Source organism: Dendropsophus ebraccatus, chromosome 8 (assembly GCF_027789765.1).
Source record: "Dendropsophus ebraccatus isolate aDenEbr1 chromosome 8, aDenEbr1.pat, whole genome shotgun sequence".
In the NCBI taxonomy this organism is placed as follows: domain Eukaryota; kingdom Metazoa; phylum Chordata; class Amphibia; order Anura; family Hylidae; genus Dendropsophus; species Dendropsophus ebraccatus.
Window position 1 is genome coordinate 71652273 of NC_091461.1, and position 17030 is coordinate 71669302.

At 38.8% G+C, this 17030-nt stretch overlaps 1 protein-coding gene across 1 annotated transcript in view; it reads right to left on the bottom strand.

Annotated features, from left to right (window-relative positions):
• Positions 1-1176: 1176 nt before the first annotated feature.
• GRID1 (glutamate ionotropic receptor delta type subunit 1) overlaps positions 1177-17030 on the bottom strand; it is a 907710-nt gene continuing 891856 nt past the window's right edge. Inside the window, exon 16 of the mRNA XM_069979187.1 lies at positions 1177-1605. Within this exon, the coding sequence (XP_069835288.1) occupies positions 1177-1605 (429 nt within the window). The remainder of the gene's footprint in view (positions 1606-17030) is intronic.

The following is a 17030-nucleotide window of genomic DNA, read 5'->3' on the forward strand; positions in this document are numbered from 1 at the left end:
TCTGCTGCAGATCTGCTGCAGATCCTGTAGGTGTGAACGCACCCTAAAACAGTTCTTATTATATTTACCATAATGGCCACTATTTCCCTGATGTGCCTCCTTCTAGTTATTCCTTCTAGTTATACCTTACTGTATTCTATATAGGTTGTGCTATGTTCCTTAGTTAGAATGTAAGGGGGGGGGGGGGGGGTATAAATACATGTTACTGTTTTCTAAAACAGTGACCACCAAAAAGCTAGAAAAGACAGACTGAACATTATTTCAGAAACATTTGTTTTGTGATCTTCTCCTCAAATATTGGCCATTTATGCTATGGTACATCACGTTCTGTAGAAGAATAGAAAATAATGAAAACATATATTATAAAGTTTCACTTTGAGACATAATATATGCAGTTTTGTTACTGCATGGGAACATTTTTTAACACGCTGGATACAGAAGCCCAGGATATGTTTTCAACTTTCCTTCATTTATCAATCATTGGTACAAACCAACCTTTTATTGTACGTGCCACAAAAAGATGATTACAGGTTTCGCTCAACAGATTTTTCTTCTCACCTCTAACCTCTCCATTTCCCACCAAAGATATCATAGATCCTGCCAATTGTAAAGGTTAAATCAAAAGGCCACACAGCACAGTACACATAAAATACAATTTAATAAACCAGTGCTTTAACCTAGAAATTTTTGTGGAGATTCAATCCCAGACGCTTCATGTTAGAAGAAACATTTCACTGACTTTCCATTTTTTTTTTTAACATAGCTACAATTTGTTTTTGTTTTATACCAATGCTTGGTCTAAACTTTTTTTCAGCCTATATTAAAATGGAATGCCACGCAGTGACTAGAGAGAGCTATTGATAAAATGTGATAGTCTAAGCAATTAATGAACCCAACTGAAAATAAAGATGTTGAAGGGCTGGCGGCCTTCTGTCCCAGTCACAGGTCTTCTTTGGCACTTGAGAAGGGTCACAAGTAAGTTGCTGATTTATTCAGATAGAACAAAATTTACAAAGCCATTCATACATTTTTTGTTTGTTTTACTGACTTCAAAAAATGGGAATATTCAAAATACACTTTTAACCCACTTCATTCTGTTGTTATTTACAGATATATACAAGAAAAATGTAAGAGTTTTTAGTTGTATTAAAAAGCTTTGCAGGGGTTTTGTTTTAACTATATAGATGTTCCATGAGAAGGCTCAATGGCTTCTGGAATGGGTCCCCCTGGCATGGATTGGAATGACATTGGCATGGGTGTTTTCACAGGACTTTGACGAAATAGTCCTCCATTTGGCGATCTGTGTTTACATTGTATAGAGGGCATGGTGGCTGAGCTGCTAAGGGGCAAGGGTAAGTTACTGCTTGAAACAGAAGTAAGTGTCCTACCACCACCATGACCAGATTGTTCAGGTAAAAAGGTGGTGACTGAAAGCTGTGTATTCTGGTATTCCCGAACTGGCTCCAAGGTTTGACTTGATGACATGCCGCCAATCTCTAAGGCTGAGATTTCAATTGATGCAGTAGAGATTTGCTTATGGGCCATATCTTCATCAATCAAGCTGTTCATACGTCTGTGTACTTGTTCCAAGTTAACCTCCTTATCCTAAGAAAAGTAGAGAGAAAAAATTAGAATCATAGATGAAAATCTTTAATACAAGAATATGAAATTATTAGAAAAATTAATTATTTATCTTTTTCAGAGAGATTAAAATATTAGTAGATAATCAAACGAGCATGATTCACAAACTAAAAGAGATGTCGGTTTTTAGCTATCTCCGTTTGACACAAGGATTCCTTAATGACCGGCTGATCTCAGTGTGTTTGCCCATTCGGACCCATCATAGTGGTATTTTTGCTGTTCTGCACAAGGCACAGACTATTTTTGTTGCTTCTGGGTTAGCACAGAAGAGGAGTGGTTCGTAGCAGGAGTAGATTGTAGATTTCTAATGCTGACATAACAGGTATTCTATTACTACAGTACTGTACTCAGCTCCCTTCAGCAGCTGAATGCATGGGCATGCAGGTCATGCGCCAACCCACATCTCTATTCACAACAATGGAGCCTGGGTGCCCAACATTCGGACTACCTGCAATCTCATACAGTACCTGTCTGCTATCCAGTGGCTAGGATACAAATAATAAATAGGAAAAACCCTTTTAATGCTGTGGTGGCAATGTCAAGGGCATATACTTACATGTCCCGCTCTGTCAACATTGCTGGGTACCGAACCACCTGCTATCCACCCCCGCCAGCGATTTCAGCTGACTAATTTTTTTTTTTTTTACATATTTAAAATCAATCTTTATCATCTTAAAGTCAGTTTTTCTTGATATTTTCAAAACATTACTTATGTTCGACAGTGTCATTCAAGTAGATAAAGAAAGAAAATTAATAAATTAATTGATGGCTTCATTGGCCACCAATTTGTTTAAAGTGACTGTACCACCAGGCCCAGGTTGAAGCACCGTAGGCGGGCCGACCCACCCTTAGTGGGAAGAAACTCCAGCCCCTCCATGACGTGACTCCATTAGAATCAATGGAACCCTATCATAGAGGGGCTAGGGTTTCCTCCCACTAAGGGTGGGTTGACCCGCCTCCAGTGCTTCAGCCTGGGCCTGGTGGTACAGTCACTTTAAGATCATACACAGCAACTGAAAGAAAATGTGACTTTTGACATGAGACAAAAAACTGAGTTCAGGATCCATCAGGGAGTAATTTCATTCTCATGCCATGCTTTTTGATCAGTTATGAAAAATTTATATTGCTCCCTTTTTAACCCTTTCAACCCTTTTCGCACTTCAGCAATATGTACTGTATATAATATGCCTCGTGCAATTAGACCATCTATCAACATTCCTGAAGTGGAGTTTTAATGCTTGCACTAAAGCAAAAACTAAGGAACCTATTACACAAACAGATTTTTTTAAAGCCAAAGCCAGAAATCAATTTGGAAAGAGAAATCTCAGTCTTTCCTTTATTACCTGTTCTCTGTTTATAGTCAATTCCTGCCTTTAGCTTAAAAAAAATCTGTTAGATAATCTGTTGGTGTAAAAGGGCCCTAACTCACTACCCCCCATGTTCTCCAGTAGAGTCCTCACATCCCCCACTGAACACTGCCACCGCCATTTCAGAGAAAGACTTGGCTTGGCAGTGACAGCTTGTTCAGTCAATCACTGGGCACTGCGCTATATCATTATTATATTCTATGGAAGGGCAGCATTGCATACAAAAATTCCATGGCCGGAATACCCCTTTAACTTCCTGAACTAAGGTTACACCCAAACCCAGCAGTAGAGATTCATTAAAATAAATACAAAGATAAGAAGTACACAAACACATAAATAATTTGAGCAGTTCCCCTCTTAATCTCCCCCTCTCTGATAATCTTATTGTGTGTTAGGGTATGTGCACACTACAGAATTCCACTGGATCACCCGCCGTAAATTCTGCAGCTCACCTCTGTTCAGCCGTGCATCTCCATTGGTCCCATAGGCTTCATTTTATGGTTTGGCAGATTCTGCCGTCCGCCCGAAGAGTGAACCCACTCATTTGTCGGGCAGATGGTGTTTCCGTTGAGTGCACATACCCTTAAACACTTACCTTTCTTTATAATGCAATGCTGCCAATATTATGAAGCTTTAGTCCCTGCTGTACAGTGTTTACAGGTTTTCCAAGGGTCATGATACCACACACCTGCAAATCCAGTCATTGGCAGTAATGATTTTCCGCCCCAGCCCCTGATTGGCTGAGTGGGCGTAAGTTACAACTATAGAAAAACACACTTTAGCTAAAGTAATGTATAAGGAAGGCTCGCATCCTGAGTCTGCTCTATACATTATTGATGGCACCAGGATGAGCATGCTTGTACCGTATCATCAACTAGTCAAACTGGTGTCCATGTCCCTTTGCCTCCAGCCCACTTAACCAGTTACTGACTGAGACAGGATAGTGCCACAGCCAGAGATTGGCTGAACATGCTGTCAGTCTTGTCTGGAGAGTGACAGCCAATTCAGCCAATCACTGTCCGTGGAGCTGTCACGTCTTAGTCATTAATTGGGTTTGCTGGAGGCACAGGGACATGGAGGAGGACACAAGGGGAAGGGGTCATTAGAATTCCTTTTTAGAACAAAGCGTACAAAAAATTCCAATTACGCTTACCTAAACCTAAAAAAATGCACAACTGACTTTTTACATCCCATTTTATCAATATTTAAGATATTTTGTAAAAATCTAACATATTGGCTGCTAAATGCTACAATACACATCATTTATTATAATTCTGATAGATCCGTTTTATTTCCTGTACTCATAAAACAGCATACATTTAATGTGGTGCAAGCTACAACTGCCTGTATTCCTGGCTAGAGCAGAATTCAACTAAAAAAATTATGGCTTTACTGATATTGGCCATGGCACCCGCATAAAACATTTGTGCTGTTAAAAATACATAAAATATCAGCTTTCAATTCACATAAAATTCATGCTTTATAGCAGCCTGCATTGTCATCTGCAGAAATCAGTTGTTTATATTTATAGCTAGTCCTTCAAGGTCTCTACTAGCTGACTGTGCTCAACCTAGTAAATGTGAAACCCAATTTGTTATACCGTCTTACTGCAGAGAGGAAAATACATTGTCAGTAATCATTAATGATGACTGTGTGCTGTAAAGACTGATACACAAGCCAGCTGGATGAAAAGCTGGGATCCAGATGCTGTAGTAGAATGTTATTGTTTAGTTAATGGTGCAACAGGGCTAGATTATTGCCATGTCTGATAGTAACATTATAGTACAGGGAAGGGTCAGTGGAATCATTAATGCTAAATCAAAGCCAACAGTTTTGATATGGTATGCAAATAGAGCCTCCGCTTTAAAAGTACATTTAACCCTTTAGCGACCCATGACGTATCTGATACGTCATGGTGCCGCGGGGGGTGTTCAGAGCGGGGTCCCGCTGGGACCCCGCTCTGAACGGCGCTGATCCCGGCTGACACGTGCAGCCGGGCAGTGCCTCTGTTAGCTGGCGCGGGTCCCGTTGCCGCGCCGGCTAATTAAGCACTTCAATGCAGCTGTCAAACCTGACAGCTGCATTGAAGTGCTTTATGCACACTATCCCTGGTGTCTAGTGGGTCGGATCTCCCCCCCGCGATGCGATCGCGGGGGGGAGATCCGTTCTTCTGCCCGTGCCGGGCCTCAGCGTCGGAATGACGCTGATCCCGGCTCGGCAATAGATTGCTATGGCCTGCAGCAGGCCATAGCAATCTATGACCAATCTAATCGATCTTTGCTGTGTATATACACAGCATTGATCTCTATGAGAGATCAGTGCTATGTATATACAAGCCCCCCAGGGGGGCTTCTAGTCCATGTAAAAAAAAAGTTAAAAAAAAGTGTTTTTATTAATAAAAAATCCCCTCCCCTAATAAAAGTCCAAATCACCCCTCTTTTCCCATTTTATAAATATAAATTAATAAATAAACAAATAAATAAACATATTTAGTATCGCCGCACACGTAATCGCCAGAACTATTAATTAATCACATTCCTGATCTCGCACGGTAAACGGCGTCAGCGCAAAAAAATTCCAAAGTGCAAAATTGCGCATTTTTGGTCGCATCAAATCCAGAAAAAATGTAATAAAAAGTGATCAAAAAGTTGTATATGCGCAATCAAGGTACCGATAGAAAGAACACATCATGGCGCAAAAAATGACACCTGACACAGCCCCATAGACCAAAGGATAAAAGCGCTATAAGCCTGGGAATGGAGCGGTTTTAAGGAACGTGTATTTGTTAACAATGTTTTGATTTTTTTAAAAGCCATCAGATACAATAAAAGTTATACATGTTATATATCGTTGTAATCGTAACGACTTGAGGAACATGCATAACAAGTCAGTTTTACCATAGGGCGAACGGCGTAAATGCAAAACTCCCCGAAATCAAAACAAATTTGTTTTTGTTTTCAATTTGACAGCGCAAATTATTTTTTTCCGGTTTCGCAGCATATTTTATGGAAAAATAATGCCGGTCATTGCAAAGTACAATTGGTTTCGCAAAAAATAAGCGCTCATATAAGTCTTTCGGTGAAAAAATGCAAGCGCTATGGACTTTTAAACATAAAATGGAAAAAGCAAAAGCGCAAAAACGAAAATTGGTTTTGACCTTAAGGGGTTAATAGACCATGCTTTTATTTATTTTTTTCATTTTTTTTTTTTTTTTTTGCATTTAGGTATTTGTCCTTCTATATATTGATTTAGCTCTGTATATTGTCTGCCAATGCTTTTTTAGGTGGACAATACATTTGCATTACATATTTTTACAGCAACAAACGTTTATACTTGAAAGCCTGTCAGTTTATACATGTAGGGGAAGTGCACGAGGGAAAACAAATATGTGCCAGGGAATCCACTTTCTTTCTCTTTGTTATTCAACTTTTAATTATATGGGCCCAGATTTATCATAGGGTGTAAAATATACACTGCCCACTGCCTTTAATCACAGCACTTTATAATGTTACCAGACCTGAAAGATGAGTTGTGATTGGTTGCTGTGGACAGTTTACAGCAGAGTATATTTTACACATTTTATTAAATTTCCCCAATAGTGTATTAAAGGGGTTATCCAGCACAAAAAAAAACATGGCCTCTTTCTTCCAGAGATAGCACCACCATTGTCTTCAGTTTCAGTGCATTTTTGTTACTCAGTTCCACTAAGGTGAATAGAGCTTAATAAAACTGGACCAAGTAGGAAAGTGGCCATGTTTTTGAAGTACAGAATAACCCCTTAAAGTAAAGTAATATTACAGACTAGGGAAACTACAATTATGCAGGAACATTACAACCTACAATATTCTGTAGTCTGATTCTCAACTCATCTCAAGTAAGAAATTATTTCAGTTCTAAATCCTACACTGAATTTCTAACTGAATTAAAGTGTCACTGTCATTTCAATTTTTTGCAGAAATCAAGTACATGTGATTTAAAAAAAAAAATTGTAATTGGGTTTATTAGACAAATATGCCATTATTGCCAAAAAGCCTTTCCCCAGGTCCTCCCCTCCCTCCTCTCTCTAATCCACTGCTCATTATCAGGAAATCTCGGCTCTTTTACACAGTCGGGCCCTGTCTGTTCTATGGAGAGGGGAGGGGGAGGAGGAAGGAGGGAGATTTGTTCTCTGCTCTCTGCTGACGACTAAGAATTACACAGTGAGAGCTGCATTAAAGCCGGTATTCAAAGGTCAGAGAGGTCAGTGCTGACTGTCAGAGGAGATAGCCAGTGATGTAGCTGTAAATTAACTCTTTGTTGTCCTGTTTTGGTGCCTCATCTTCTTACACCCCTCCCTGCCCATCTCCTTACACTCCTCTATAGAGAACAATGAAGACAGGGGGGGGAAGGATTTAACCCCTTAAGGTCAAAGCCGATTTTCGTTTTTGCACTTTTTCTTTTTCCACTTTATGTTTAAAAGTCCATAGCGCTTGCATTTTTTCACCTAGAGACGTATATGAGCACTTATTTTTTGCGAAACCAATTTTACTTTGCAATGACAGGCATTATTTTTTCATAACATATGCTGCGAAACCAGAAAAAAATCGATTGCGCTGTTAAATTTTTTTAAAAAAAGGAATTTGTTTTGATTTCGGGGAGTTTTGCATTTACGCCATTCCTCAAGTCGTTACGATTACAACGATATGTAACATGTATAACTTTTATATTATCTGATGGCTTGTAAAAAATTCAAACCATTGTTAACAGATATATGTTCCTTAAAATTGCTCCATTCCCAGGCTTATAGCGCTTTTATCCTTTGGTCTATGGGTCTGTGTGAGGTGTCATTTTTTGCGCCATGATGCGTTCTTTCTATCGGTACCTTGATTGCGCATATACGACTATTTAATCACTTTTTATTACATTTTTTCTGGATTTGATGCGACCAAAAAATGCACAATTTTGCACTTTGGAATTTTTTTGCGCTTACGCCGTTTACCGTGCGAGATCAGTAATGTCATTAATTAATAGTTCCGGCAATTACGCGCGCGGTGATACCAAACATGTTTGTTTATTTGTTTATTTATTTATATTTATAAAATGGGAAAAGGGGGGTGATTTGGCCTTTTAATAGGGGAGGGGTTTTTTTTATTACTAAAAAAACATTTTTACTTTTATTTTTATTTTATCTAGAAGTCCCCCTGAGGGACTTGTATATAAACAGCAATGATCTCTCATAGAGATCAATGCTGTGTATATACACAGCAAAGATCGATGAAATCGGTCATAGATTGCTATGGCCTGCTGGAGGCCATAGCAATCTATTGCCAAGTCGGGATCAGCGTCATTCCGACGCTGAGGCCCGGCACGGGCAGAAGAATGGATCTCCCCCCGGCGATCACATAGCGGGGGGGAGATCCGTCCCACTAGACACCAGGGACGTAAAGTCTGAAGCCTCTAATGGCATGCTGTCAGGTTTGCTAGCTGCACTTAGAGGCTTAATTAGCCGGCGCAGCAACGGGACCCACGCCGGCTAATAGAGGCACATGTCGGGACCCCGCTCTGAACACCCCCCGCAGCACCATGACGTATCAGATACGTCATGGGTCGCTAAGGGGTTAAACTGCTTTTACATGATAAAAATGCATTTTTCGACTAATAAACTCAATTACAAAGTTTCTTAAAAACGCCTGTACTATTGATTTCAGCAAAAAAATTTAAACAATGACACTTTAAGGGTACAAACACACACACCGTATCGCAGCGTATTTTCTGCTGCGATAGGCAGCAGATATACAACAGATACGCAGCAGATGCACAGCAGATGCACAGCAGATTAGATCTAAATAACTGAACACAGCATCAAATCTGCACCATCAAATCTGCTGCAGATCTGCTGCGTATCTGCTGCGTATTCGGTGTGTATGTTTGTACCCTAAAGCCTATAGATTTTTTTCTCACAACTGTCAGAAGTAATATTTGCTTAATGTGAGGCTCTGTACTAACTAGGCACTGTATTGTATGATAATTTGTATATTGTATGGAAGTCCATATTTCTGATAGCGGTGACAACAGAGAGTACTGCATGGGACGCCATCCAACTTATATCTCACCACACAGAAAATGCCTTTTAGATGCAGAGAGAGGTTTTGAGAGATTGGTTGTCTAAGAATATTGCCAAGGTTGTTATAAAACACATACTAACACACTCTGGTCACCCAACACAGCTCCCAATTTGACAAAATAATAATATTTTCAAGGAAACTGGTGTCAGTTTGTAAATTACTTAAGCAAATTAATAAGTATACAATGTTATACTACCGGGTTGAATTGTAGGTACCGTTTCAATTCCGCTGGCTATACTTTACATTGTGTAAACAACAACAGCTATTGTTTCAGGACTCAGGTTCTAAAGGACGGACGTTAAAATAATGAAGTGGGAACACATTGAATTCGCTGGGTTCACACTACGTATATTTGAGTCAGTATTGTGGTCCTCATATTGCAACCAAAACCAGGAGTGGATTAAAAATACAGAAAGAATCTGTTCACACAATGTTGAAATTAAGTGGATGGCCGCCATTTAATGGCAAATATTTGCTGATATTTTAAAACAACGGCTGTTGTATTGAAATAATGGCAGTTATTTACTGTTATATGGCAGCCATCCACTCAATTTCAACATTGTGTGAACAGATCTTTTCTGTGTTTTTAATCCACTCCTGGTTTTGGTTGCAATATGAGGACCACAATACTGACTGAAATATACGTAGTATGAACCCAGCCTAAAAATTGGAAAATGATAATTTAAAATAAATGTCAATCGGCCAGTCAACCATTCAGTTTCCACCATGGACAGCATTGGACCAGGGTGGGCCAGCCGCGTAATATAAATTTTCTCCCAGCCCAGCAGTAGACATTTGAAATCTTTCTAATAAAACAATTCACACATTCCAATCCCCCTTCAAGTACCCTTTTACCTTCCCTTGTGTGGCAAACTTAGTCTCCCAAATTAGTTTAAGTGCCATCAATTTAAGTGTCAATTTTATTTTAATTTCAAATATGTTTGCTAATGGGTTTTAATTTGTGTAGATGTACTAATGTACCTATTTTGAGCGCAATACAGTCTCAGCGCCCAGGGACTATAGAGAAAAAGAATAGTAAGTAGGCTCTCAAGAAGTATAAAGTATGATATAATTATCCAAATAATATGTTATTTGTAGTTCAAAGTGTATAAATGCAATCTTGATACTCTAAAAGTTAAGACATCTTTTAGCTAAAAAATTTTCTCCCTCTCTCCGGTGAGTCCGGTGAGAGGTGGATCATCCACCACAATTAAAACCATACTATTACTGTTTAAACAAAGTAACTAAACAGCAAACTATACTTTCTGTATGCATTAAATCAAAGTGCTGCAGAAACACTGTACACATCTATGCGAATATAGCGCTATGACAACAATAGAAAACAGTAATAGCTCAGATTATCTAACCTAACCAACATCAGAAAAGAGGCAACAAATTATTACAAACTTGGAACATTTTTTCAAACATTTTTACAACCTTAGATACAACCTAAGTTCCATTATATGGACGGATACATCACCTGCGATTTTCACAATTATGGCTGCTAGTGCAAAGACCTTGCATGGACAGTCATTTCAAGGCATTATAACTTTGGCACTATATTGATTACTGTATATCAATGAATGTTATGTGATTTTGAACATTTTCTATATGCTTTTTATGTATGTTTTTATATATGTATGTTATAAATCTATTTTAGGATGAATTGTGATTTTCAACTCTGATATATATAGAGAGAAATAATTTTTTACCTATAAGATTTCTATACCTATATGCATGTTTTAACTTCTAGTGTACCACGATTGCACTTAAACACTTTGAACTACGAATAAAATATCATTCGAATAATTATATCATACTACATATTAATTTAAATTTCCTTTATTTCAATTTAATTTATTTTGGTTTTAATTCAATTCTAATTTTATTTTTAATTAAATTTTAATTCAATTTAAGTTTTTTTTTTTTTATTTCTTTTGAACTTCTACTGCATTATTAAATGAACGGCATAAAATGACACTTTCTCCCAGGACAGCAAGGGCATTGGTGAACCAGTGGCGTAATATCAATTTTCTGCCATAACAGCAATGGATATTGGTAAAAAATAGGCGTAAAATTACACTTTCTCCCAGGTCAGCAGTGGGTATTGGTTGACCATCAAACTTTTCTCCTACGACTTCAATGGATGTTGGTGGATCAGCAGTGTATACTTACCTTCTATCCATGGACATCATTGGGCCCCGGGGATCAGCGTTGTTAAATGACACTTTAACCCAGAACAGCAGTAGACATTCTAAAGCTGAAGCCCCATCAGGCCCAATGGTCCTAGAACGCTCAAGAACAGACACCGGGGGTGACAGCGGCAGCACTCCAACTCTCTTTAACCTTAAGGGGCCTAGGAAAGACACTAAAAGGTTGCAGCGGCAGCACTTTGACTCTTGTCGACCCCCAAGGGCCTGGGACAGCAGTAGTACTCTAACTCTCTTCGACCCTGAGGGGCTTAGGACAGACACAAGAAGGTAGCAGGGGCATCATCCTGACTCTCTTTGACCTTGAGGAGCTAAGAACAGTCACCATGAGGTGGCAGCAGCAGCACTCTTACTCTCATCGACCCAGAGGGGCCTAGCACAGACAGTTGAGGTTGGTAACTTTCCTTTTTTCTTTTTGTTCTCTGTGATATACAGTATACCCCATCAAGAACCCTTCCTATAGCTTTAAACCACTCGAGAAATCACAAGAGCTATTAAAACATCACCTGACAAGTACCATATCAGGAACTATTGTGCAAACTCAGTTACTGTCGAGTTACCACGCATGTCCTGAAACATGGGGCTCAAATAGTAAGAAGGGAAATGTCCTCTTTGAGAACTAAAGTCATGTGGATATGTGTCTGGATAATCCTGTTCTTGGGGCATGGGTTGCACATTGTACTTTGGCAAGGCATTAAGCTGGTGTGGTTAATATATGCTGGAAATCTTTTGGCATGGGCACTAAATTTAAAGATGGGGGAGATTTTGTCAAAGGGGTGTAAATGACACCTATGACAGCTGTGACACTTGTTTGATAAATCTCCACCAGTATTTTATTTTTATTTTTATTTTTTTATATCCAAATTTGCTATGGATATATGCTACAGTAATATCCTAAACGTTTAAGGGGTAAAATTATTTGTTATGTTTAAAAACAAAATAAGTTTACTTAAGGTGGGTGGATATTTTATTGGGGACTGGCATGTGCCCTGGAGGTCTCTGTTCTTCCAATTAGTGGGGTAGTGACGCTCTATATGCTGACACATTGAAGTGGTTACGTTGAGTGCTAGGGCCTTGCCAACTTCTTTTGACTGTCGCTCTTTTCTTACCACTTTTCCCTCCTGACCCAGAATCCTTAGATGGAACAGAACGCTGGGTCATCAGCATCCTCTGATGATGACACTGAGGATGTCATTTGTGGATGTGGATCCCACATGGTGTCTGCATTGTCATCATCTTCTTGATAATCTCAGCAGAAGTTCTCAGTAGAAGTTCTCAGCAGAAGTTTTGAAATTGGGTTTCAGACACCCAATCTCCATTCCCACGAATCTGTGTTCGACTAGGACCACCTTCTGTGCCACCTGGGCCTTTGACCCTGACTGTACCCTGAGAAGGGCCAGATTTTTTGACACGCTTAGACATATTTTCTTTGTAAAGTGATTTTTTTTTTATTGGGATGTAAACAGTCTATACACCTTAGTATTATGTATACCCAGCACAGAGTGAATTTCTATAGTGCAGAAACAAGAGGTAAGTCAATTATTATGCACAAGTGACTGATTTGCTATACTGCAGCACCAGCAGCCAGCCCCTTATTATTCACAACTAGTGACTTGCCACAATGCAGAAACAGCACCCAGTTTATTTGTATACTGGACACTGGCTGTACAGCTCTCACAAAAATCTACCCACAATCCACCCACAGTCCACCCACTTTCCGCTCTGTCCCTATCTCTCTCTTATTCTCTCTCTGCTATGACTGTCTGCCTACACCTACTCTCCCCTACACACACAGACTTTCCGCCCCCAGGAAACAAACCACCTTATTTTGAGGGGGAGGTGTTGACATCACAGTGGGGTGTGCAGGTGCTAGGACAGGCCTTTTCTCCTGCCCAGTAACAGTACTGTAAGATAACATGTGTGGCTGCCATAGCTGCCACCATGTTTAGCAAATTTTGTTAACAAATCCCTTTGAATTTCCTTTGCAAAATGAAGCAAATTGACAACATGATTAGAAGCAAATCTTGCTTCGCCGTATTTGCTTCACTCATCTCTACTGTTGGCCGCCACCATGTTAAACAAATTTTGTTCATGAATATATTATGGTTAGAGCTACAAACATGGTCAAATGACTGATAAAACGAAAGGGATAAAAAATTTTTTTTGTTTTAGCTGATGTTTTTTTGCCATCACCACCCACACCCACAAACAAACAAGCAAACACAAACACACCAAAAGCATTTTGTAGGCTATGCTCACACAAAGTAAAATAGCTCCAAAATACAATAAATAATAAGCTCCATAAAAGTCAATTGGAAATTGGCCAGCTATGCACGCAAAATATAGAATAATGGCATAAATTGATTATGACCTTCAAAATAATGAACATACTCATATTTATAACTATCATTAGCAAAAAATGCGATCCCCCCCCCCCCCATCTTTCCAGCCATCACAGCCGCTTTTGCTTTCTTAGGCTATGTTCGCACTATGTAAGTTATGTAGTAATCACGGCCGTTGTTGCAAATCGGCAACAAAGGCCATGATTACTACGAACTTACGTAGTGCTGCCCTATTTGGAATCCCAGACGGAGTGTTTACACAAAGTATACACTCCGGCCGGAATCTCTAGCGGCGCCGCAAAAAACTAACGTGTGATGCTGAATAGTGGTCGCAGAAAAACCTGTCAGTGCACACAATCGAGTGTGCAGCTCTGTATAGTATGATACTATACACCTCCACAAAACTGACATGAAATTAACAATAGTCATACAGCTGCTAAGTAATATTACTATATAAGAAACAGATACCATCACCAAACTTATTACCTCAATATCCATATGTCATCACCAATATTATTAATAATATCAGAATACAGCATGTAAATATTACCACCCGACATATTACCATCATACTGTTACTGATCAAATCCTAGCATACAAAAAAACATACCCAACAAAACCAATATACAAGGGACAAATAACAATATCAATTACCATCAAACTGGTACTGACTAAATCCAGTATACTAAGACCTATATTACCAATATTACCAGTATATAGGGGAAGTATAAGGTCACTCTACACATTATCACACTGCTATGCACAGGTATACAAAATCAATGTACCAAGACTAAAATTACCAATACTATCAGCCCACAAGGAACAAATATTATCACTATAATTATTACCTATATACTGTTACTGACCAAATGCAGTATACCGGGCCAAATATTATAAAGATCACAAGTATGCAAGGGCCAAATAATATATCCACTCCATGACCATACGGCTCTACACAAAATCAGAACACCAAATAAATAACTGTATACAGTGCCCATGTCACAGCAGATACCATCCCTACTCAGGCTCTGAAGACCATATAAGTAATTATAGTTACATCTGGGGACTCACAGGTGATGTCTTCTCTGATCGAAGTCGTTCACTTTCCTTTTCTTTTCCATCCTGCCCAGATGGCCATGACATCTTCCTCCAGCCAAGACGTGTCTCTGCAGAATTTGCCAGAAAACATCTTAGGCTCCTCTCTCCAGCACCTCTGTCACCTCTATACAAATTCCCCATCCATAGCTCCCAAAACAGTAATAATGCACCACAGTAGTAACAGTGTCTACTTTGTGTACCTACACTGTAGTTAACCTCTGACACAGTTTTCCTTCTTTATTTATGCCCCCACACTGTCCCTTCACCTATAATTAGGCCTCCAATCTATGTCCATGTCTATATTTCAAGCCGTCCAATATGCCCCTATCTGCATTTAAAGCCCCACATGGTACATCTTTTGGGAGAAAAAAAAAAAAGTAACTCACCTCTCCCATTCCCTGCTTGATAAAGGTTAGTGCAGGCAGCTTGCTGCAGTGATGTGCTGCCTGGACTGGGATGGTGACCTGATTGGTTGCCTCTGTGAAGGGGCACAGAGCTAATGGCTCTCTGCTGCCACAGTTTGCAATCATTTCTGTGTTGTGGGGACAAAGATACAGTTGCAAACGGCACTCATCCAGGGATATGAGTATTTGCCCTTGTTCCCAGGAGGACCCCAACTTCAAGAGAGCCCACTGGTGTCTAGGCCCACTGTAGGATCCTCTGGTGGGCCAGTCTTACTTTGCATGTTCCTATTTGCAGACTTAAGAAAGTTGCAATAAACAAATAGAATTAAAGTCTTTAAGTGCTACAATAGTTTGACCAACAATAGCTAACTACCAAGGCCTAATGGTCTGCTAATAAAAAATAGTGGGTTGGGGTGAGGGTGGGGGCACAGACAAGGTATATAAATGCCTCATCTACTGTATAAAACAAATTGATTTCTGTATACTTAGTATACTTGCATTAAAGGGGTTAACCAGCATTAGAAAAACATGGTCACTTTCTTAAAGAGATATCGCCGCTCTTGTCCCCAGTTTGGGTAGGGTTGTAAAACTCTGTACCATTGAAGTGAATGGAGCTTAATTGCAAAACACATCTGAACTAGAGACAAGAGTCGTGTTGTCTCTGCAAAAATGAGGCTGTTTTTTGTAACGCTAAACAAACCCTTTAAGGATCAGTCCTTAGTTTCATGCTTTAACTTTCCAATGAAGACTTTAATATAACAAATGTCAAGTAATAAGTAAAGTAAATTCTTGATCACATGAAGCTTAACTTAAAAAACAAATGCCCTGAAAATCATAGACCAATGGCAAGCCTAATGTGCAGATAAAAATGCAGTACATTAATTAGAAAAAGTCATTCATATGTTTGCTACAAGTATAAATAGTCTTTCTGATATTTAATAACAAGATTAGTCATACACAGAATAAATAGACCATTCAGCTGGAAGCAAAAAAGTGCTTAAATAAAAAAAAAAAATTGTTGTTTTGACAGTTGTGTATTAATGCTGTTGTGGATATATTTGTACAAATTCTAGGATTTATTACTAAGATCTTGTCAGTCAATAACACAAAATCAAAGTAAACCATACCAGTAGAAAGCTTGGATTGCGATCAAATATAAACTTTTGTACTAGGTAAAGAGTGGGAAATACAATGGTCTACATGGTAACAGCTTCCTCAAATACTATCTCCATTTAAATGTTAGTATATTGTTTAGAGATATTTGTTGAATAAAGAAATTCTCTGAAGGGTTAGATTGTTAAGAAGTTTAATTGATGGAAATTGATGTTTGCTTTATGCATGACAACATTCAGCATCATTTTGCTTTTCGTATTTGTTAGTTTCTGCCCTGCTTTTTTCTTTCTTTTTTTAAGCCACAATACCTGTAATTATGGTATTACTATTCTATTTTTATATTTCTGTCAATTCTATCATTTACTCTTTATACCAAGCCACTATATCTGCATATTACTGTCAGAAAACAAGACTTTAAGAAGAGCCAGTGTTTTTAATGATTCCCTTTGATGACGTTTTCAGCCTTTATTAATCATTTTGCATTTGGTAGACTTATAAAGTAGCTGGAAAGCACTATTGCAGAAAGTGTTAAACACTTCTTTATTTTAAAGTCAGGATACTGAATTGTGGATCTGCTTATGAAACAAATTCATCTTTATATTTTTCACTGTCACCGCACAACCCTATTTGCTATGTAGGGATATGCATTATTGGTGCATAGTATTATTATTATTTATTTATTTTAATCTGGTCAAAGGACCCATTAGAAAGTGCTGTAAGTTGTCATTGCATAACTAAATCTACTAATTGG